The sequence below is a fragment of the Cavia porcellus genome, unplaced genomic scaffold (genome assembly GCF_034190915.1).
Source record: "Cavia porcellus strain 051 isolate PalLab524CR breed Dunkin Hartley unplaced genomic scaffold, mCavPor4.1 scaffold_26, whole genome shotgun sequence".
NCBI lineage: Eukaryota > Metazoa > Chordata > Mammalia > Rodentia > Caviidae > Cavia > Cavia porcellus.
In genome coordinates, this window is record NW_026947509.1 from 22,726,428 (window position 1) to 22,750,233 (window position 23,806).

A 23,806-nucleotide genomic window follows, 5' to 3' on the forward strand; every position below is an offset into this window, starting at 1 on the left:
TTCCTTCCCTCCCTCCAGCAACCCAATTTAGTAAAAAATAAAAACATCTTTACTGAAGACTTACTGTGTACCTACTACCATGCAAGTTTCTTTACAGATATTACCTTTTCAAATTCCCTAACATCTTGCAGGGTAGGTACTATTATTATCCTCACTTTACAGATGAGAAAAATGAGACAAAAGAGATTAGATAACCTGCCTGAGGGCACACATCTAGGAAGCAGGAGAGTTAAGATTACCCAAGAAGTATGATTCCAAAGTTAATGGTCTTAATCACTACCTTATTCTTTTCCTTAGCTTTTTTATTTCTATTTCAGATTTTCCTTTGAAGTTGTATACCAGTAACACTCATAAAATAGTTCATTGACTCTAATAAATGTGCCCTGAGATTGTGCTTCTAAAAGGTTTACATTTATAAGTTTAACACTAAAACCAGACTAATATTTATGCTCACTCTCATTTTGCCATTGTACTTGACATCCTCACCACCTTTTTTTCCCCCCTACAATTGTGTTACATTTAGAGCTTCAGAGGCAAAGATGACCTTCTCCCTGGAGAGTCTTATCAGGTTAGCACAAAGAAGATAATTTAAAAGCTCATTTAGAAATACATTAACGTCTATATTGAAGATGTCTTTCCTGGAGCCCCTTGGCTCCACTGTGTCGCTCCTGCTTCCCTCTCAGAGTTTTGCCAAGCCTGGCGATCCAGCACTGACCCAGGACCTGGTCTCAGCCAAAGCCACAGCAAATGCTGCTAGGAACACATTTTAGTTATGTAAAACAGAATTCTGAACAGGGTGAGTGGTCTCTAAAGTGTTCCTAAGGTTTCCTGGAGAGAATAACTTGTCAGAGGAGGCTAAAATTCAGATGAAATCCACTCCTTTGCTATACCTTCCAGCAAGTCACAGCAAGGAATCCAAGCCAAGAGAACTGAGAACTGCAGAAACTACACGACTAGTTTCAGTCATTCTGGATAATATGGCAGGTGGGGATGCTCTCTAGTGTGGTCAGTGGGAAGACTGTGGGTCCTGAGAGTCCCCAGAAACTCTTGATTTCTACCTGACTGGAGCGGTAGAAGTATTTACTAACAGCCCATGGTGAGGCTGGTGCAGTAGGGTTGACCCAGGCCATGAATTGGGATGTGTATTCGTACTTTGTCCAACTCTCAGTGCTTCCTGATGACCCTTTTGTGAGAGGCCAACCTGTTGCTCTGTCACTATTCCCTATGCTTTCCTACTTCTGCACTCCTGGGTTCTTTTATTTAGTTATTTTCACTGAAGGATAGGTAAAGACTCAGCTTCATTGGACAGGACAAAAACACTAGACATTTTGAAACAAGGCTTAAAAAAAGAGAAATTTCTGAGATATTTCAAATCGCACAGACAAGTTTGAAAGCATTAACATGAAGACTCACTTGGAATTACTGCCAGACTTGTCCCCAATCCCCAAATCAGCTTACGGCTGGAGCCAACATTACACAGTCATAGAAAGCTTTACAGAAACAGACCCGTCGATGTGTACCAGGAAATCCCTTACAATCCCCAAATCCAGTCAGTGTGTTCCTTCAGTTTGGATGCTAGCCGAAAGGCAGTGAGGAAGACCGTTTATTATGGTGGTCAATTCATGGTATGCCAGGATGGAAAGGCCTGTCTGAGTTTAAACATCAGAACAAGCTACCCCCAGAGCAGGCCAGGAAAAGCTGTACAATTCTGATGAAGTCACTAGAGAAGGATTCTCCCACTCCAGGGCTCATCCTCCCCTGTGTTCAACAAATCAGACTTTCTGCTCCAAACAGTTAAAGACAAAAGCACAAGGAACCCATTTTTCTCCCGTGCATTTGTTCCTGTGTCAAATAATTTACATAAGCATCCATTTTCCATGTGTACATATGCCACAAATATATACCACATAATCAGTATAATTAATATAAAATAAAGTTAAGTATAGAGGAAAGAGAAAACTGAGCTTATTGCTATGGTTTCCTTTTGAAATTAGAGCATTCATTACAGATTCAGCAGAGATACTCACGGGGTTTGACCATTAACCTTGTTCCCCCTCCAAATGTGAGCACGTTGCCTGCATTATTATTCACACAGTGATCTTCAGCTCAGCAAAAACCTCCTGGAAACTGAAGTAAGTTTTCCCTAAAGATCTTCTGGAAGGAGTGATACTGTGAGCATGGAGAATATTAAGTAATTGTCACAGTAATAAGCTGGCACAAAATTCTAGCAGCAGCTTGGATTTCGGGACTCTTTCTACATTAGAGAAATGAAGGATATTCTAACTATTCTAAGGAAGGAGTTTTCCCACCCAGACCCAGAATACTGACTGCCAAAATCCCAGCACATCCTCTAGTGTTTTAGATAATAATTCCCCAGAGTTCTGAAAATCATATATCTCATGTGGAAAAGCAGAAACAGTTTATGTCCATGGACCAAAGCAAAAGCAGTCAGAGAGACTATATCACAGTGAGAGAGTTTGAGGGAAGCTGTTACTGGCCACCTGGCAAGAAGGGACAAGTGTGCTGATCTACTCCTTCAGGGTGCTGTAGCCGTGCATCTTGGAGGAAGGACCAGCTTCTGGAACAGCTAAGATGCCTAACTTCCCTGGTGACCAGAACAAGGGATGTCCACATGCAATGCTCTCCCTGAAAATCACCCTGATTCCAGCTTCAGGTCCTTTTATTTTCTGCATCCCCCATCCTTTTGAGGTGATTGTTTTGAGCCTCTCTCAATTTTGACATCACTTGAAGGAAGGCCTGAGATAAAAACTCCACTAGGATCACCACTGAAGATCGGCATAGCTTTCTTTTCCTTTGCTTTTACTGGCCCCCTTGAAGACCAGGAATTTAACATTGAAAATTAGAGATGAGCCACTCCAGGGGTAAAGCAAGGAACACATAAGCAGCCATAGATTTTCTACTTGGGTTTAATCCGTGCTGTTTTTCTTCCAGTGGATATGTTCCTGTGGACATATCCCTCTTCTTACACTCATGACAGCAACCAGATTCCCTTCTTCCTACTTTGCTGTCTGCCTGTTGGAGCGCTTACCCTGACCATCTTTTTAAAGAGTATAATTTCTCAAGTATCTTCCTGAAATTAAGTCTGATGGCAACTGTGCTGGCTCTCCAGGTGAGAAGAATATGAAACCTGCTCATTTGACCTGATTTTAGGAGGTGCCTATTTAGGAGGTGGGTCCAGGATGCCTGCTGTGTGGACATAGGACACAGGTGTAGGCACTCGTAAGTATTCACGGGAAATAGGCACCCAGTTTTCCTGGAGCAGAGCATTTGTGAAAAGGAATAATTAGAAATAAATTTGGAGCCCAGACAAGGCTCAGATCTTAGAGAGTGCTGAGTGACAGGCTACACAGTGGACACGATTTTTTTCTTGAGATGGTTTCTCAAAATGTTAGTGCCCAGAGGAAGAAGCATAGAGTTTTATAGAGGGAAAGGCATAATCAAAAAGTGAGTGAAAAATGTGAAGCAAGACTACAGTTTTAAAAGAAGAGAACAAAGAACATTCAACTCATAATCTGTTTAGGGGAGTCACTTGAGGTTCTCGATCCATAAATATTTCCCAGTGATTAATAAAACTCTTACAAGATTGGTGGTTAGTCCATTATTATGAACCTCAGGGCTCTTCTTTACCATTACTGTTCAGAGTGGAGGGACTCAGAATTGCCATTTTGGATAGCAGTAATTTTAGTATCTATAATTAATAGTGATTACTTCCTTTATTCTCTTTCTCTTGACCCTCTAGACAAGAACACATCAACAACTTGTAAAATAAAGCCTGTCTTGCCTGGAATACTCACTCATTAAGACCTTCAGCCTGGTGCCTGCCCCGAAGATGTATTTGTTTGTTCCTGTGTTAGTCACAGTGTTATGTATCTCTACATAAACCAGCAGAAGGTTACCATTTCTTGAAGCAGCTTACTGTCCAACAGCTCCCATCTCATGCTATCATTATTGCAAAGTGTTTATTAAGTAAAGAGGCTGATTTAGCAAATGTACTAGGACTTAAACATCTAAATGATTGTTGAACCCTTCAAAATCTTCCCTGTAGGACTCCTCCCAGTGTCAGCTTAGGAAGCACAAAATGAACTAATGTCATTATTTTATTGTTACACTTCATTTTGGATCCAAAATGGCATTAGTAACTAGTTTGAATCCTTCTTTTACTGATGTCTTCTTTCTGAAAAGCTTTTGATTATTAATAAAAGTGAAATCTGCTTTCAAAGGATTAAGCTATCATGGATGCTACAAAGAGACAGTGCTGTGGTCTTTGAGGACACTTTCAGAAGGGGACTCAAGCAATGGCAGCTTGTGGGACCAAAGTGCATACCACTTCAAGCTGAGTGCTTTGAGCCACTTGTTTAAATGTACAAATCCTATTTGTTAACATATCAGTCCCATTACCTTATTGTCACTCTTGATTCAGGCACAGCAGATTGCTGATGAAATGCTACTAAAATGTGAGATGGCAGACATTTCTGGCAGTAGCATGCCTGCTTGGAAGGTATTCTTTTCTGTAATTCTAACTGAAAAAAGCAAAGCAAACAAACAGAAAAACCCCCACCAGCATAGAGATAGCCTGTGAATTTTCAATATTGCTTTCTATCATCCATCTCTATTACCCTCTCCCTGACAGCTTCGCAGCTTGGATAAACATTCTGCTTCCTCACAGATAATCCCGTGAAGGTGAGAAGCTTTCCAAGGTACTGGACTGGGACCCTCTGCCTCTCACACAGGGTCAGCTCAGTCCACTGAGGTAAGGGGGTGAGATTGCTCCCGGGATGAAGAGTGGGACTTTGAAATAGAAACAAGGTCACTAATGTGAGACTGTTCTCTGTCTGGAAAAGGCTGTACTCTTCTGCTCCTCTCTAGAAGGACAGAGCCACAAGAGCTTGTAGCTGTCGCTACCCTCCCTTCCTCCAAATTCTCACCCCACGCTCCTTATTTTCCAGTTCTGCCAGATGACAGAGCATAAACTCAATTGGGTCCTCATCACTTATCTGTTAAGGACACGCTTCCTTGGCTGCACACTGCTGCCTTGGTAGCCTCCCTTTTCATTAGATTGTTTTTGTCTTTATCATAAAGCTTTTCTTCTTATCGCTACCTCTTTCCAAAAGCCACAGTGTGCTCTGTGGACCTTCCAGAAACACTGATTGCAGTATTAGTACAATTTATCAATCTGCCCATAGACCTGATAACCACATCCAGCCTCCAGGGAAACATGTATTCATATCTTACTCACACATCCAATGTAGTTAACAACTGCATGCTAAATGAAGCAATTAAATTTAGCTGTGTTTCAACAGGTCCCATTGGATTTCTTTTCATAAAAGGTAATTAGTTAACCACAAGAACTCACCGGATGTGACCAACAGTGAGGTGCCTTTGCCGAAGTTAAGTTTATACCCAGTGTTGAGTTCCACAGTGTATTTTCCTCTAACAAAAAGCTCCCTATAGTAGCCCCTCAGTTTCTCTTCTTCTTATGATCCTCTAATAAGCTACTGTCTAAAAACCAATCACATAGTAGTCATAGGCAGACAATGGCTCATCCAGGCCTGTGATGGTTTAAATAAAGCTTCTCTCTTCCATGACACCATTAATGGAAAGGTCTCCCTGCCTCATAGTGAGGTGGGCAGGCAGTCACTCTGGAGAAGCCCATCCTAGAGAGGGGCTCTTCCTACATATTTGAAGCCCAAAGTTTGCTCATGTCCAGTAGAGAGAAATGACAGCGTGAACCATGGGCTTCCAGGGGGCAATTCACAGGAATATTTCTGTGGAGCTAATGGGAGAAAGGGGAGAAGAGATCCAGGGAGAAGAACTGGTTAATGTCTTTTTACTCACTCTGACTTATGCTTTATTGCACTCACTGTGCAGGCTTCAAAACCCCCACTTACTTGGTTTCACAGAGAGCATAGTGCCTTTTCCAAAGGTGAGTTTTCCTTGGCTTCCTCCCAAATCCACAGTCATATGGGGCCTTACAATAACCAGCAGGTAGGAGGGCATAGGAGACAGAGCCAGTGAACTTAATCTTCCCTCTAGTGGAAGTCTCCCCACCCTGCAGCCTCAGCTCCCAGCTTCCTGGCAAGGTTAGGACATTTCTCTAAAGATGACAGCTGCTTGAGCAGATAGAGCTGGGCTTGATCTTAAATCACCACTTTTGCTTCCGCAGCACCGGGTTCTGATGGGCTGCTTTTGCTTAAGATACGTGAGGGCAATAACAAGAGACATGGCCCCCAGCACAGACCTCAACACTGGAGCCAGAGAGTGGCTATTTTAGGAACCGGAATAGGACCATGCTGTTCTCACAGCCTTAGTTTGTACAAAGGATAGTAATAACAGAACCCTAAAAAGCCAACAACAACAACAACAACAACAACAACAGAATGCTCCTCTGGGGGTGGAGGGGTTCTTATTGTGAAAAACTTGATTTCTGGATTGTTGGGTCTTTTCATTTTGTCCTATCAGGAAGTGTGGGCCTTCATATTATCCTTAATATTTCTATATATCCAGAGCCAATGAAGAAGTCAGTGAAATGTACAGCTTCCTCCTGAGCTAAGCTTTGGGATTACCAGTATTTAAGAGCCAACAGACTTGTAACCAGCTGAGGGTCTCAGGGACAAAGAAATCAAGCATATTGATCATCTTTATAGTAACAGTGTTTTAAGTCTCAGATCAGCTTCTGAGATCGACCCATTCCCCTTACTTACTTGGTTTTATCGTCAGTCTGGTCCCTGCTCCAAATCTTAGGTTGTTGTTATTATTACCACAGCCATACACGCTCTAACAAAAACCTCCTGGGGAAACCTCGCAGCCAGCTCCCAGTGAGTTAGGGACAAGGATGACAAGCACTGCTAAGTGCCACACAACACAACCATCTCACTCTTCTTTCCAACAGGTATGGAGCTATTATGTTGAGCCTCTATGCCTGAACATGGGTACTTCTCAGTGCACGAAGCTCAGCTGAGTTAGAACCAAATAGCCATGTAATTCATTTTCAAATGGGCCCCTGAACAATGCATAAACTAGTGCCTCAGAGCAATCAATTCCAGGCACACTGCCTGCTTCAGGCACTCCTGTGCATGAGGACCTGCCGGGTGGCTTGCCTGAGAATTTCTACAATTTGCATATTAATCATAGGTTCAAAATGCTCAAACCACTCATCTATAAAATTTCATGTTAATTATCATGCAGTCATTTCATAATTGGTAAATAATGAAATATAGCAGTGCTGTGGGGAAACGTGTTGGCATTTGATTCTGACTCAGGGGGTCAAGGTTTTGCTTTTAACGCACTGATAGTCTAACAGTGATTCCTGTCAGAAGTTGAGCAGGTAGGATGCTAAACTGCTTCCTTAAAGTCCCTAAAACTGTCCTTAGAAGGTCAATCTAGCTCACTTCCTGGCATTCACACCTATTACCCATGAAAGCTTATCTGAGTAAGAACTTGCTCTGTTTGACAATGCTTTCCATTCTGTTGCTCAGAGTGACAAAGTCCTGGTGATGTTAATCCTCAAATTCACAGTTCAAAGGAAACATACTACTTAAGGAAGACTGAAGAATCTTGGAGCAGAAAGTTTTCACAGTTGCAAAGGAAAGGCTCAGCGGTGGAAACCAAAATAGCACAAGTATGGTTTGCATGCATGTGTCTCAGTGAGGTCACTCTCACCAGAAGGAAGAGAGGACCAGTCAGCCAGGATATACCCTCTGTAGCACTCCTTCTTTTAAAGTCACACACACTTAAGTTACCTCACAGTTCCCGTTACCTACCAAGGCTGACCTGAAGTCTTGTTCCAGTCCCAAAGGCAAGTTTCTGCCACTGACCATGATTACACTGCAAGATTCTCCATGACGAAAACCTGGTGCTTGACTTTCCTTCCATCCTCCCTGTGACCTCTTCCTGGTGATCCTAGCAAGCCCTTGGGGATCGCTTTCCAGGCTTGGAGTGTGAGTTCTTATGAGAGCAGTGGCACCTTGGCCAGGTGCTGGCCTGATAAACACTACCTGGTGATTGCTCTCTTTGACCTGAATGGATCACGGCTCACTGGCTAGTTGATTAAAGCTGAAGAGTTGTCAAGTTCAACTCTAAAGACATCGGGCATTAAGCTCTTTGTCCTTTCTCTTCTGGGTTTCATGTTAATGGGCCCTTCTTGTCACACTTGATGAATGATGGGACTGAGAAATCAAATGATTAATAACTGCTCTAATTTAATGTCCCAAAGTCAGATAGAGCAGAGGGCATGGAGACAGAGAAGGAGAAGCAACTGCACCTCTCTCTACACAACCATTTCAGCAATTCCAAGGAAAGCAATTTTCATTGCAAAAGTGTTTGCTGGTGATGTGGCCTGCATATATTTCTGTCCCGGTCCTACGCTCATATCCTTTGTTTGCCTGAGGTGAGGATTACCAATAATGGACTTCTAGTCCAATACAGTTGCAAAAAGGCAAATCTCAGGGGTTCTGCTGAGCACAGAATGCATTATCTCCTTTATCCCTGTGGCTCAAAATCTCTTAGCTACCTAGGATGGCATCAATGTGTCAGTGGTACCAAAAGCTCAAGAAAAAGATTTCTAAATATTTCCAGAGGGGCTGTATTTAGACCCCTACTTCAGACGGAAGCACTTACGAGGCTGGATGATCAGCTGGGTGCCTCTCCCGAAGGTGAGCCGCTGAGCACCTCCAGTATTCACACCCTGAAACAAGCCTTGACAGAAACCTCCTGCCAGAAAATCAGGCCTTGTGCCTCTGAGAACCTCCACAGCTTTTCTGAGACCCACAGTCACCAGCGACGGTGTTGCAGCTCTGCCCTGTGCTACTGGTCACTTCTTCCTCTCTCTTAATGTTGGCATGAAAGCTCACATCTCTCATTACCAGGGGCCTGAGGACGGGGAGAACTGTAGCACAACGAACAACAACATCACAGTCAGCTTCTCCATCAGAGTAACCACAGCCACAAAATTCCTCTGACACATAGGAGAGGGTAGGTAGAACAAAGGACCCTAGTCACAAATATCAAAAGAGACACAAAAAGACACAATAGTTTGTATATCTGGAATCTGCAAGAGGAAAACTCAAATGTCAGGCCAGAGCAAAGAATTGGAAAAGACATGAAGATTGTATTTTCTGCTTAGACTTACTGGGCCTAACTGATAAATGAGTCCTGGTCCCAAGAGTCAGCTTCTCCCAGCTGCTGCTCGTCACACTGTTGTCAGCAGTGTTACAGAAACAGGACAGACCTTTGTATCCTCACTAATCTGTCTGGCTTCTCCTTGACACTTGTCCCAGAAATGGCCTGTGAGCCAGGCAGCGTCCAGCATTTCTTACACCTAAGTCACAGGCTCAGGGGGAATCTTTAAGCTCCAAACCATAGGCTGAAGTTCCCTTTGGCAAATGTAGACACCCAAACAGCAAGCAATGTAGGCCACATGCAAGCTGAATTTTCTTTCTTTCTTTCTTTTTTTTCCTGAGTTTAAACACCATTTTAAAGCTGTAGGTCACACTGGTAAATTGGCATGATTAATTCTCTCAAAGGTAATGTATGGAAATTCTTAATAATACTAAGGAAGTGCAAGTTTTTGCATCTGGAATTTCACTTATTCTTTCTTTACAATCAAATACTTCCAAGTCAGAGTCTGTTCAAAACTTGGTTGGGAATTGAGGTAGACCAGAAAGTATTTTGTACTCACAAGGTTTGATCTTCAAAATTGTTCCTGAGCCAAAGGTCACCTTGTTCCCATAGCTCACACAGCATTAAACTCTTCTACAAAAACAGTACCTGGGTGTGAGTGGGGTGTAGGTGCCTTAGTGCTGAGAGGAATGTTCCACTTTGCACTTAAGACCTGCTGGTATTTGGCCAATGACAGTATAATAAGTTGCAAAATTTTGCAAATGTAAAAAGATTGATCATGTTATGGTAAAATTTGGCTATTAGAATTTGTATTAGAATTTTGTTGTTTGGGATAAAATAAATGCTACAACTCCTCCAAGGTTTACTATATCTTTTTTTTTTCCAGGATTTTTCTATCCCTGTAGTCAGAATTTTCTTTCACTTCATTCATCCTAATCAGATTTTCCTGTTCCACATAATTTCACTCTGCCATTACGCTCTCCAAATTCTAAGTCAACAGCAATTACCAACTACTAAAAATTTCTGGAAGCACTGCTTGGAAAGTGAACTCATTATAGGTGACTTCCACATAGTTTCAAATGTTTTGGTCTCTGAGTTGAGCCAGTCTGACTGATCCCTTTTGAGTAAAGCATTCTTATGCTCAGTTCCTCTCAATGGCATCTCCCCTGGGTGTGCTATGATCTCCTGTGAGACAGCTCCCTGGACATTTCAGGCTATTATGCCATCTGGGACACAGTAGACCGACTGTCACTGGATCCCGAAGTCCCACGGCTTAGTTCTGCCATTACCTCACTTCTAGCACCAGGATTCTCTCTGAGCTCCCTTGCCCTGGATTCAGAGTATGGAGAGATAATTTCCCTGTCTCATCCATGAAGAAGAGAAGAAATAGACCTTGATGTGTACAGGTGCTTCATCTAGCCTTGCCGAGAAGGGCTCTGTAATGTAATTTTCACTATTGGAGTCTGAGTCATGAAAATCTCCAACACTCATGTCTTTAATTTCTAATGCAGAAAAGCAAAAAGAGAGAAGAGACTTCTAGGTAAGAGAGTGGTTATGACAGCTGGGGAAACCAGACTTGGACACGTCCCATACTTCTGGTTCTTGTTCTTCTATATACATACTTTTTCCATTTTGCAAGGCTGTCTGTAAACATACTGAAACTTTCCACAGATTTTCATTGCTGGTATAAGAAATCTATCTGCCCCATATTTTGCATAATACTCTATGCATATATATGGTATACCTTTATCCCTTATCTGTCATCTATTGTCACAGGCATAAGTGTTTCTAAGAGTTAAGTCTGTGCCTCGTCTAAACTGTAATTAACTAAATGCAGACGTGTCACCCCATCAATAAGCTCCACTGGGGACAAAAACCCTGGAGTTTTTCAAGTTTCAGTTTTACCCTTGGGATCAGTGCTTGGCCTTCCTACTTAGGGTGGCCCTGTCCCATCCAGGGCACGAGCTCTTAGTACCTTGCAAAGACATTTACCATCTGCCAAAAGAAACAACAGCAGGTTACCTTAGTCAGATTAAGCTGCCTGACATTCTGTCTAACTGTCACTCTGTTTCTCCTGGTTTGCTTGTTTTTTTGATATCCTATGTTTCTACTGTTTTTTTTCTAAACACAGAATTTAAAGTTAAAATTATCATACGAAAGTGAAGATGCAGTCATTCTTTCTGAGTTCTCTTCACATGTCACATTAGCACATGATAGCAGCAGCAAAAACAGAATTGTGAATTATATTTTCTAGTTATGAATTAAATATTCATGACTGAAGCTCCTTTAGAAACTCAGATATCTGACTGCCACCCATCTCTACGTGCTATGAGAAAGGACAGATGGAAATCTCTGTCTATGCCTGTGTGGTCCAGTCTGACCCTCAGAATCTGATATGAGATGATTTCCTGACAGAGACAAAGTACTTACTGGGTATAATGGTGAGCCTGGTTCCAGTTCCAAAGGTTAGTGTCTGACTTCCATAGCCAGACACACAGTGTGCTAAGCCATTACAAAAACCACCGCTCCAAACTCCCCTGGGTGTCCTGGAAGCCTCTGCCCATGTTTTGTGAGCCTACTCCCCTCAATCCTTCCAGGAAATCAAAGCCACCAGTATCCTTTTCCTACCATTTTCTGCTGGAACAACTGGGAGAAACCAGGACAAAAGGCTGTTATCAGGGGAGTCATGACATGTATTTTGGTTTTTCTGCTAAATTTATCTTTAGAGAGAACAGAAATCCTTTTTCTCTTTCTAGGTGGTATCTGTGCACTCGTTGGGGGTGAGTGTGGGCCCTCAATCCTCCACATCATTCAATGTTCTGTTTCTGCCCTCGTCTGGCTCCTTCTCCTTTTGCCTCCATAGAGAATCATCCTTCAACTGTCTGTTCTGGATGCCTCTGCACACAGAGCCCCTTCTCCTCAGTGCAGTCACAGAGGGAGCTAGGGGAGAGGCCCCAGCTACAAACAGCCCTGTCTGTCCCTTGCCCCACAGGAATTTTCAGGGGAAGCATTTAAAAACTTGCACTGTCCTAAATCATTGCTGGGGTGGAGAGGAGGTGCTCCAGATAAACTTATCCTTAGAAGCAGAGAAATAGCATAGCAGACTTTTGATGGTTCCCTCTGCAGTTGAAAGGGTTTGTTTTACACAATAGCGATGGAAAATTTCCTTTGACTTACTTGGAATGACAGTCAAACTTGTTCCTGTCCCAAAATAGAACCGGTTGCCACTGTTCCACTGTGATAGGAAGCTCAACAAAAACCAGGAGGAAGAGAGAGCCAGAGCTCACACCTGGGCCAACAGAGGCCCCAGCGGCAGGCGGTGCACTCCCCTACCCTCTGCATGACTGGTAGGAACAGGAATATTAGCAGGAAAGAGCTCCTGGCCTCGCAGCAGCTGTGACCATGTGTAGCCGGAGGGATAAGTCCTCCTGAGAGTGGATTAAAAGGAAGGATAATGTGCATCTTGTGCTGCTCGCTGTCTAATTAAAGGTGTAAGCCCATTTGTCTTATGCTTAGGTATTAAAAAATTCTCTTTCTTTCAAGACTTAATTTCTCTCCTGATGATCATATCATTCTGAAATGCATTTTAATCAGGGGTTCTTATGACATCTTTGGACTCTGGGAAGAATTTTATTTCTTTGTGAAACTTCTGGAGCAATTTGTTGATCTTAGCCCTGCCCAAGACTCTGATCACCTTGCTATCTTCCACCCTGCCTTACTTGTGGGACCCCTCATTATCACTGTCTGTCCCATTCTCTGCACCCCACCTCATCCCCCATTTTCAGTGAGAACATGGTGGTAGAGGACAGTGTGTTTCATGCCACATTTTAAAGACTAAACCCACGTTTGCCATTATTTGACCTTTTTTTTCATATACCTCTGCGCTTTCCTCTTTCTGACCTCAGCCACACTGCTAGCTGCACAGCCGTCTGAGTCCCATGTACCTGACTATCATCTCTGTCACACTGCACAAGCAATACCATGGGAGACTTACTTGGGGTGACTGATAGCCTTGTCCCCTGCCCAAACGTCAGCTTGTTGTTGGAGGATGACACACAGCTACCCAACCCTTTACAATAACTGACAGGTGACTCCTAAGGAGCATAGACTCCAGGCTTTCTTGATACCACTTCAAAAGGCATCTCGAGTGTTACCCAACACTGCCTATGGGATCTGAGTTGAAGCCACCACTATGGCAGATTCTGTTGGGGATAACGGGAAACTTGCTAAGAATGTGGACTTCTCCACCTTAGTGTCATTAGCATCTCTGACATGCTGCAGACTTAAGAAGCACCCTTGGGCTCTCTTGTCTCCTCCTCCCTTCCCTGTTATTCCTCAGTTTGTTCAGCATTTCTGTCTGCACCTCATCTCCATCTCCAAGCCCTACCTTGGTGACACCAGGTCCGCAGACACCACTGATCTGCCTTCACTGAGACGGCATATGCTTGCCGGTACACCATGATTAAAGGACTGGAAATACCAGGCTTTCAGAGGCTGAGATGGGGCTCCCCACTCCCTATCTCTGGTCAATATGTTGTTCTCATTTGTCTGGTTAATGAAGAGTTGACTTTTCTAAGTGGATGTGTTTTGCCGAAATGACAACTGCCAGAGTTAACAACAATAGCTGAGTACTGAAGGCCCTTCTGGCCTTTCAGACCTTGTTGGCATATTTCAGTCAATTGGTTCTTGAGCTCAAATGTCAGCTTCTCAGTGCTGGCTCTCACATCACGGTGCTTGGAGAAACTCAACCAAAAATGGATGATATTGGTCCAATCTGTACCCTGCTCATTAGAACCAGACTGCAATAAGAGGCATCGTACATATTTGAGACATCACAAGTGGGCATCTGGCCCAAGAGCAGTGCTGGCACATTCTAGCTCTACATGCACTTGCTGTGAATTTATGCTGCTACTCAGAAGACCAAACAGAAAGCACTATCAGACACCTCCTCCACAAACACAGAAGTGGCACTGTGCTACCTGCCTGAGCAGCCATGCCTGTACCAGAGAAGGTGCTCCAGGCACGCAGGGGCTGGACTCATCCTTTTGCATGAGAAGACACTGTTCTGGGTGGAGATCCTGGGGAAACAGTGTCCTGCTCTGGCAACGGGAGTCAGGGCACCTTTCTCTCCGATCACTTCCTTCCCATTTCAGGCTTGCCAAGCTGCAGTGAAAGACATATTCTTGCTTTTTAACTGTTTTCCCTGCCCATCTCTTACAGCTTTGATTTCTTATTTCTACACACCCGCTCTCCAAGCTGCAGGACCTCCTTAATTCATGCCCATTTGGCTCTCTTAGGGCCCCTATAAGAAAGACCCACATGGGGATGCTGTGAGTTTGAGTCCTTCCAGCTTGCTTAGCTTCCTTGTTACTCAAATTCCCTTTCCAAATATCAGTTGCTCATAGTTGTCACAAGTCTCCCTGCAGCAAGGAGTTTTATGACAACTGACAGGAGGAACTTTATGAATCTTAAAAAATAGTTGCATTTCTCTCTCTTCCCAGTGGGGTGCAGCCACAAACACACCACAGCCAACTCTTTCTATCTGCTCTAATTATCAGCAAGGATACAAGTCACCACAAGGAGGAAGCCAGTGGTCTTGTATCTGAAACTCTTTGGAATTAATTGTAATCCTTTGCCTGTGGTTTGGTGATAGGAAATGGACACAGCAGATGCTTATTTCTGTCTATCCTTTCTCTTTTTCCTTTTGTAAGTTTTGTACTTATAGAAGCAGTAGGAACATAGAAGGATTTGAAATAAGGCCTCAGAGTCCTATTCAGTCTTCAGTTTGCCTTTCTCTGCTTTCATTTAATACCCATTCTGAACTGAATATCATGCACCTATTCAAACCGCTCCCAATTATCCCTCTCCACTGTGGCTGAGATCAGTGGAACTGGCCTCAGCTGTGCCAAGAAGAATTTAAGATTGATATAAGGAAGAACTCTCTGACAGAATGGTGCTAAAAAATAGAATTGCAAAGAAGTTAGGGCCTCGCCTCCAGAGAAGCCCCTGAAAGCAGAAAAGAGTCTAACTTTCCAAGGTGAAGGTCAAGAATAGCTTTGCTCATAGCAGGAGGAGAGAGTTGAGTCTAAAAGGGAAACTCTGCATATTGAGATGACGAAGAGAAAAGACCTGGATGACACTAGTTAGCTACAAGCAAGGTCCGGCTCCCATACCGTATCTGTTTCTTTAAAACTTAGCAACATGGATGAGATTCCAGAATTCTCTTGGTGCTTCTGTCCTCTTACACTTACTTGGATAGACACTCAAGGTGGTTCCTGATCCAAACGTCAGCTTCCCATAGCCAGCACCACCACTGTTAACACTGTAATGCAGGCCTTTACAAGAACCCTGCATGAAACCCTGGGGTCACTGCCCTCTTCCTAGATTATTTATGGGGAAAATAAACCGACCTGATGGGGCTAGACTGAGGTGACCAACCAAGTTTCTCCCTCTGAAGGTCAGAGGACCACTTCCACACCTGATCCTGGGGCATCTGGCCTCTGCTCCCCAGGGCCTGCCCCCACTCTCCCTCTCTATTTCCTTCGGTTTCTGTACTGAAGCTTCCTGATTTCTCAGCTCTCTTTCTAAAGGTCTCATTTCCATTTAACAGCATCATTTTCAGGACAATTTCTCTGATCAGTTTTCAAGACATGTCCTTTCCTCCCTTCGAGGTGTCACACATTTCTGATGACAATGAATTGATTACAAGGAGACAGGAGGAGAGTGTTCAGTCTTGTGGAGGCTGACTAGAATTATATGAGGCTAAGACTTCAGCTTTATGAAACACTGTCTCTTGAGCTCTCCCTCATGCCCTGCCACACAGAAGGAAAACAAAATTCTGGGCATATTAAATGGAGCCTTCACACAGTATGACTTTTCTGTCAGTCTTGAACTTGGTGAAATGTAGGGAATAGCTCTCAGAAAGCCTATATCTTATTTTGGTGATTAACTATCCTGGAGACTATTTAGGTTTAGCAAAGAAAGATGTTATTTTGGGGAGCTCCTCCATCTTGGGGTAACTTGGTCATCTAGTCAGGCAACAGTCTTAGCTGTGGTGCCTGACCTCACACAGCAACCGAGTGACCATAGGGAAGCAGGCAGGTGAGGACCCAGAAGGGACAGCTTTTTGCATGTTTGCTTGGGGTTGCTGTAAGTTTCACCCTTTGACAAAATTTCTCAGTGCTGTCTGTCACAGCCATGGGAATCTTGGGCTATATCTGGGCTCATTAAGTGGTTATGATTGTGATCAAATCCTAGCCCAAAGTATAGAAAACATTCTTTTAGTCCTTTATTTGAACTCAACTTTTAAACTGCTATTCCTTTCTTTTTTTTTTTTTTTTTTTTTTTTTATTTAAGAGGAAAAAGAGAAAAACACAAAACAAAACAAAGCAGTGTAAGGTTACATATAATACAGAACTACAAAAAAAAGCATAACAGTAAGAAATCACCTGTTAATAGATTACATATTATCATCTTGGAAATAGTTGCTCAAATCACAGTATCAAAGAATACAAAGTAGACATTCATACAGAGAGACTACAAACAGCTGTGTTCAATGATCCAAAAATATTAATATAGTCAGCTATTCAACATCCCTATACACACTTGCTGTTATATCCGTTAGAGCTCTTTTTTCCCCTTCCTCTCTTTTTACAACAAAATTTACACATTTTAGATTTTATTACTCCTTAGTTCTTATTACTTTTTGGGGGGGGGAGAATAAAATCAAATATGGCAAAACAAAGCTGTCAGTCAAAACCAAGGATAGACTTAGCACATGATGTAGAACAGAGTATACGGTTATTAACAATAGTTATCAACGTTGTCTCTTGTTTCCTTAAAAAGATTTGTCTATCTCATTAGATATTATAAAGTTGGACAAAACAGTAGAGAACAAGACCAATACAACTTAGACATTGTAAACATTACAGGACTTCCAAAGGAGACAATAGTCAAACCAGATGCTATTCCTTTCTTTAAGCAATGACTCATCAGCAAAAGGTTAAAACTTTAGCTTGGTGAGATGGATGAGAAGGGAGAGAGAAAAGGCTGACATCTAGCTGGGCAGAAGCACCCATTTACTTTAAAGACCAGCATTTAAACCACCTTCCCAGCTCCTTAATATTTCTCCGTATTCACAGTATGACCCCTGCCTGATCCCACACACTTTAGCCTCCATAAGCAAAACTAGGTACCGGCCATAGGCTGAAGGCCTCAAACATATGGACATCTAAGTGTTACCCGGGCAATAATCTCTGTGTTCTGCTGATAGAAGGAAATGGAATTTAGTCATGGGCTTCTTGGACTCCAGCCTTGTGAACCCTGCTTGTAAAGGGCCCACTGCATAGGAAATCTGGCACACAATTACTGCTCAGAGCTTTGGAAGTATCCTGCCTCATGTGCATGTTTTCCCTATGGTTAGGCTGTCAAACTCCCTGGCCCATTCAGCATTTTAAAGCAAAAGGGTTGTTAGAGCTTACGGGCCCCCCTAAGGAAAACCAAGTGCTGAGAGGGCTCCTTGCTTCGGTCTGCGTTCTGGAAAGCCCACCCCAGATCCTTGCGCTATTCTGTTTAGAGCAAAACATCAAAGATAAAACTGACTTTCTCATCCCCCGCCTTGCCTGCCTACCCTGGGAAAAGAGACTGAGTCCTTGAGTCTCCTGAGATGTTCATATGAATCCCTTGAAGCTTTAATGTGATAAGACCTCGGAGACGGCTGAATGCATGGGATTTGACAACATCATGTATTATTCATTGTTTCAGTTGTCGCAGACGTGCTGATTTCACTCCTGCCAAGCAAGGCACTTCTGCCAGTGAGAACTGCATGGCTAACTGCCCTGTGTATCTGCAGGCTGCGCCAGTCCAGAACACTCCAAGCCTTGGGCCACAGGGCTGGCTCATTGATCCCTTACGCTGCATACAGAGGGTCACGGAATCATTTACTTGTTTCCCTCTCTCCCAGCCAGTTTTCAAAAGAACTTTGTCTGCTCTGTGTTCATGCCTTTCTTAGTGTGACATCGTTCCTAGATCATAGAGAGCAGTGCTGAATAAAGCTGAGCTTTCTGGCCTGTATTCAGCATCCAGGGCACTTAGCTTATGTCAAAAGAAGATTGGGTCCCTTCAAACCTTTCCCATTTTCCCTTTACCTGAATGTTATAGCAAGTCAGTCTTCTCTGCATTAGTTGGAAGCACTACTCTGAGAAGCCCACCAGCAACTTAGATTCAAGATGTGCCAAGAGCAACCACAGCTCTGTCTTTTCATATATAACATCTTGAACTTTTTCAGTGCACACATACCCTCACTGTGAGAAAACAGTGGGTGTGGATGTGAAGGGGAGGATGTCCTGCTCTATTCTCATGACTCAGATGATGGATGAATTTACCCTGGTTCTCAAGAGAACTAAGTGGAGCCAAATTAATTAATTTGGTAACCAAGGAAAAAAATGGGGCTAAAAGCTCTGTCTGACTCACCCAGACATTTCTACCCATGGAGATCTTAGTTTAGTGGTTTAGAGGACTGAGAACAGTTCCTTTAAGAGAGATAAAATGAAGATAAAAGAAGAAATCTGCCTGTAGAATTCCTAGCATTAGTTAATGAAATCACAAGGTCTCATTATTTCAGCAGTTTGAGTGAGTTTTAGTATCTCCATCAAGAAGATTTATATTTGGTCTACTGAATTTGCATAGTCACAATATGCCAATTTCCTTTCTATCTTTTTGGCAAACATTGCCTGGCCTTAGCTGAATCCCTCAGGATCCTATATACAATTTTCCTCTCTGCACCAATAATTTCACTTAAGATGAACGATAGGAATGTTTTTCAATAAAGGTAATTTAGTCTTCATACAATGGAGTGCTAGTCCCTCTGATGTGGACCATATACCCCTAACACAAACCTTAGATTTGGAAGCTAAGCTAGGATGCTTTGGAGAGGCAGGTGATTAAAATAAGAAGCCTTTGAATCCCCCTTCTCCCGATTCCCTTCCACTTACTTGGATTTACCGTTAAGAGAGTTCCTTTTCCAAATATCAGTTTATAGGTGCTGCCTCCAGTATTCTCACAGCCTAGCAAGGCTTTACAAAAAACAGGAAAGGGTTTCCCTTTGCAGAAGAGCCCTGGGTCTCAACACTGCACTAGACTACAGGTTTGTACATTCTTTCTAATTCCTCAAGGCAGCTGTTGCAGGTGAGACCTTAGCTTCCAGAGGTCCTTGGAATTCTTACGTATTTGTATGCTTGTATACATATTTATATACTATATTTTAAAAATTAAATTAAAATTCTTTATTGTTCTTTTTATGACTAAGCTGCCACCTTCAGCTTGGTAATCCATTTCTTTTTTTCTCCTTTCCTAATTTTCTTACCCTGGCTGGTGCTCACATAGATCCTACTTTATTGCACTTTGGGGGAGATTTACCATTTTTCTGCTTGTTGCTGAAACTGCTCACACGGACTCACTAGATTCTGGTTTACTGGGAACTGACTGCAGAAAGGGAGGAGAGAGAGGAAGAAACATTAAAGGTGAGATTTGAGAGCTTTCCCATCTCCCCTGGGCTGCTTCTCTGTGATGGAGCCTACAGAACAAGTATGTGCCCTTCTGGAAGCTTTCTGGACCAGCCTGGAAAGGAGACTGTGGGTGCTGCATGTAGCCCCAGTCTCTGTACTTACATGGGTGGACAGTCAGCTTGGTGCCGTGCCCAAACACCAGCTTCCCGGAGCTGCTCCCTGAGCTACACCCCAGCACACAGCTTTACATAAACCTTAAACCAGGCCCTACCTCTGCCCCTGAGGAAGAGATTGGAGAAATGTGGGCCGTGTCTCCTTGGGCTGCTTATTTTGTTCTTCACAAAGACCTTTTACTACTGTAGACATGTGTCAGATGTTCTTTGCCAAATATTTAAGGTCTTTATTTTCCCTTCATAGAATCAAACTTTTTTCACCTTTCTTTCAACCTTTGTAGATCTCTTCCTAGAACAGATAGAATTCAGAACATGCTAGGTCTCTTGAGTGAACATAAGCTGATTTCCTCTTGAAAGTTTCTGGTTTGAATCCTGGGGTCTCCTGTTCCAGGAGTACATTAGGTAAAAGTGGGAAGCCAGGAGAGATCCTGCTCCCTGGATTTTCTCATCCATCCCTCCACACCTACACATGGATTGATTTTTGTGCTTGTTCCTTTTCTCCTGGCAAGGGCATTGCTAGCACTTGTCACTAACAGGGAGCTATCCTCAAAATCAGTTCTAAGAGACAGCAACCCACATGCCCCTTAGTCTTGAAATAGACTTTGTTTTTCCTTCGGCCCAAGAAAATGTGGTTGAGAAACAATTTCCAATTTTGCAGTGCGAAGAGGATTAGGAGAAAATCTGTTTGCCTCTGTTCTCTCCTTCCTCCTCTGGGCACCTCTTCAATAGTTTTAAACTATTTATAGAAACATCCCCTTTAGGGTTAGAGAAATGTACTAAGTTTCTAATCTCTTCATCTTTTTTCTTGCTATCTATTTACTGCAGTCACATATTTACAATCTAAATTTACATTTAATTTCCATTTGCAGGTGCTTCTAATGCACTTTTCTATTACTTCCAGAACACTGTAGGTAATGATAAACTCTATTGAAATAAACAAAATCACAAGGAGTTTTCAGCGCTGGAGACTGACATTTCTTTCTACTCAAGACAGGTTGGGATGAACACTTTACAGCTCTTCCAGGCAAAAAACCAGGCAGGGGCAGCCCAGTCCACTGAGCTCTGAGCTTGCAGGTTTGACATGCTGTATCTAAATAACTATCTATTGAGTATTGCTCCTTGGGATTAATTTGGATTTTCTCTTTAATCTAGCTCCCAAATGTCAGATTCCCATCTCTTTAGCTCTTTAGAATCTCTCTGACAGGGAAAGCTTAGGGTAAATCTTATGGATGTTTTTTGAATCTAAACCAATATTTCATCTCTGTACACCTCATGAATAAAGGAACTAAAAGAAGGATGAATACAACGCCTTTGGGAAAAAATTTATAACCATTCTTTAGGAAAAATGAGAATTGTGAATAAAAAGGAATTGCACATGTCTTTTCTGATTACCATTCCTAATATCTGGAGGATTCTAAATATCCAGTCTATTTGGAAACATAGCAGCTCTCTCACCTGTTCCTAATACCCTGGTTGGCTACTGCATGTACAAGTCAGCATGGAAATGCTTTTGTATTTGCTGCTGTTTTAGGCACAGGGAATTTAGGAAGGTCTTATGATGGTAACACAATGTTTATGAAGACATTTTGATTCTAGTCTTCATAAAGTGAATAATAATGTGGTCAAAAAGTAGAATGTTTAGTTGATATCTTTTGGAATATGTATGAAAGTTAAACCCCAATCCACTGTTTGGAATGAGCTTGCATTGTCATAGGAAACTGAGGCTTTAGGAAGCAAAATTTCAGCTACACTGAACTTAACCAAAATTAGGTTTGTTTTGAGAATAGCAGGGCAACCCTCAAAATATCCTTTTGGCTGGAGAGGGGAGAGGAGCTGTTATAGTTGGTTAGGGAATCTTTCTCTTCCACTCAGATGCTTTGTTACTGCTTTTTCACTGAGGGGCACAAAAAATGAGTGGATACCAAAAGAGAGCTTCTCTGATGCACACAGCTCAGCCTGGGCAGGAATGAAAATGTTCCGTGAGGACCCAGTCAGGAACGCAGCAGGAAACAGCCTCCTGGGCTTGTTTTTAGAAGTTCATGCTCTTTCTGACTAATTGGAATATGTGATTTCAATCTTGCCTTTCCCAAAGTATCAATTTACCATCAGTATTAGTATCTGAGAATAGGTTTACCTAGCTAGCTTGGCTCCGAGATTATCTGTAAAGGGGCTTGGATAATTTTCCTTCCTAGTGGCACCCACAGAGAAATCTTGGGAAGACAAGGAGGTGACAAGAGTGGCCATGATCTGCTTATGAGCAGCCACATCTCACCACCACCTTTCAGAGCAGGTCAAATTCCAGCCCCTGCCATTGCCATGTCCTTGAGTCTAACCTGCCCTTTCCTCTCCCCCTTCTAGGTGCCTCCTGCCCCTGTGCACCAAACACCAATTCCAGTTATTCGTTATACACACAGCCCCAACATTAACACAGCAAGCCTAACCTTCCCAGATACAGTACTGAATGGTGTTGAATACGGTCCTATGGGACTCTTGTCTGCAGGATCATTTTCACCAGAATGATTCCTGGTGAAAGGCTGCTAAGAACTGGGTAACTTTCACTGAGTTTCTAAGAGTGGTGGCTTATAGTTAGAAACAAGTAATCATCATTAAAACATACCTGGTCTAACAGTCAGAACCGTTCCTTTTCCAAATGTCAGCTTATTACCGGTCCCAGCATCACACAGTGATGGGGGACTCTACAAAAACCCAGCTGCTCAAAGCCCCCTGAATTTCTACTTTCATGTTTACTTGTCATGCAAGAACGCTCTGCTAATGCCAACTTTTTGTAATGAGAGTCTGGTGGCAGGGTTCAGGGACAACATGGGGTCTCCTTTTGCTTGTATTTATTGTCATTTTATTGCAGAAGTGCAAATGACCGTCTTACAATTGCCTGTTTTGATAAAAGAAGAGTAGGAACTGCCTCTCCCATTTTACAGAAGAGGAAAACAGAGGCTTAGAGATTTAATTGATTTTCACCTTAGTCGCATGGAAAATGTCATCGATTATGACAAGGACAACAGCAATAATAGCAGCAACAACAAAATAATACCAATAACTCAGCTTTTTAACAACCCGACTCTGTTGTTCAGTTTACACTGGCACTAGCATTCTCACCTACTAGATAAAGGCACACCATGGGAGTAAACAGCTGTGTGCTGCATGAAATAGGGATATAGTCACAAGTGTGTGAATTAGTCCATTAATGGGATTGCTGGGTTTGTTCCTAGATGATAAAATAGAACTGAAAACTTGGGAATTAGGGTTCTAGAGAGGAATTAGGAGGTACTACTTATTCAAACTTACATGGATTTACTGTCAGTTTTGTTCCTTGTCCAAAGCTGAGCTTTTCAGATGCTCCTGAGTTACACACCCACAGACTGCTTTACAAATACTGCCACGCCAGACCCTTCTAGCAAGTTTGGAGAGCCAAGACTCACCCACGCTCCCCCAGGTGCACAAAGGCAGAAACACAGTGCTGTGTGAATATCTAATTGTGTGGTTATTCCTGGAAAGGGAGCGGAGCCATGGAAAAAAATGAATCACTGTTTTTCCTAACAGCCCAATGGATTGTTGTCTTCATAATTAGTTAAGCAATTAGTTAATTCAGTTGGTTGGCAGATGCAGTTTATTTTGAGAGCTCAGGTTTTGGGGTGAGAAACTTTATTTTGAAATCCAGGGAAAACTCTGTAACTTGCTGCACCTCAGTTTTCTCACTTGGAGAGATAGGGAAGGGGTATAGCTTAGTGGTGCTGTCATGAGGATTAGGGATACATAACTGGGTGGCAGTGGTCCTGTGGCTCAACCCCTGGCTGTCTGATCAAAGACGCACTTCTTCAAGAATTATTTTCCCAGCTACAGGGAGCACAGGGCTAGTGAATTTCCCCTCAGGCACAATCCCTTCCCTAATAAGCATTTAGTTCTGGATTCTCAGTGCTATGCATTAAGTTCCAGGTCCTCTTCTTACTCCATCAACTTGAGTGAGTTACTCAA

The 23,806-nt window shown here is 42.7% G+C and overlaps 1 protein-coding gene across 1 annotated transcript in view; it reads right to left on the minus strand.

Annotated features, from left to right (window-relative positions):
- LOC100719991 (T cell receptor alpha chain MC.7.G5-like) overlaps positions 1-23,806 on the minus strand; it is a 556,517-nt gene that overhangs the window by 44,597 nt on the left and 488,114 nt on the right. Inside the window, 1 exon segment of the mRNA XM_063236909.1 lies at positions 19,806-19,862. Within this exon segment, the coding sequence (XP_063092979.1) occupies positions 19,806-19,862 (57 nt within the window).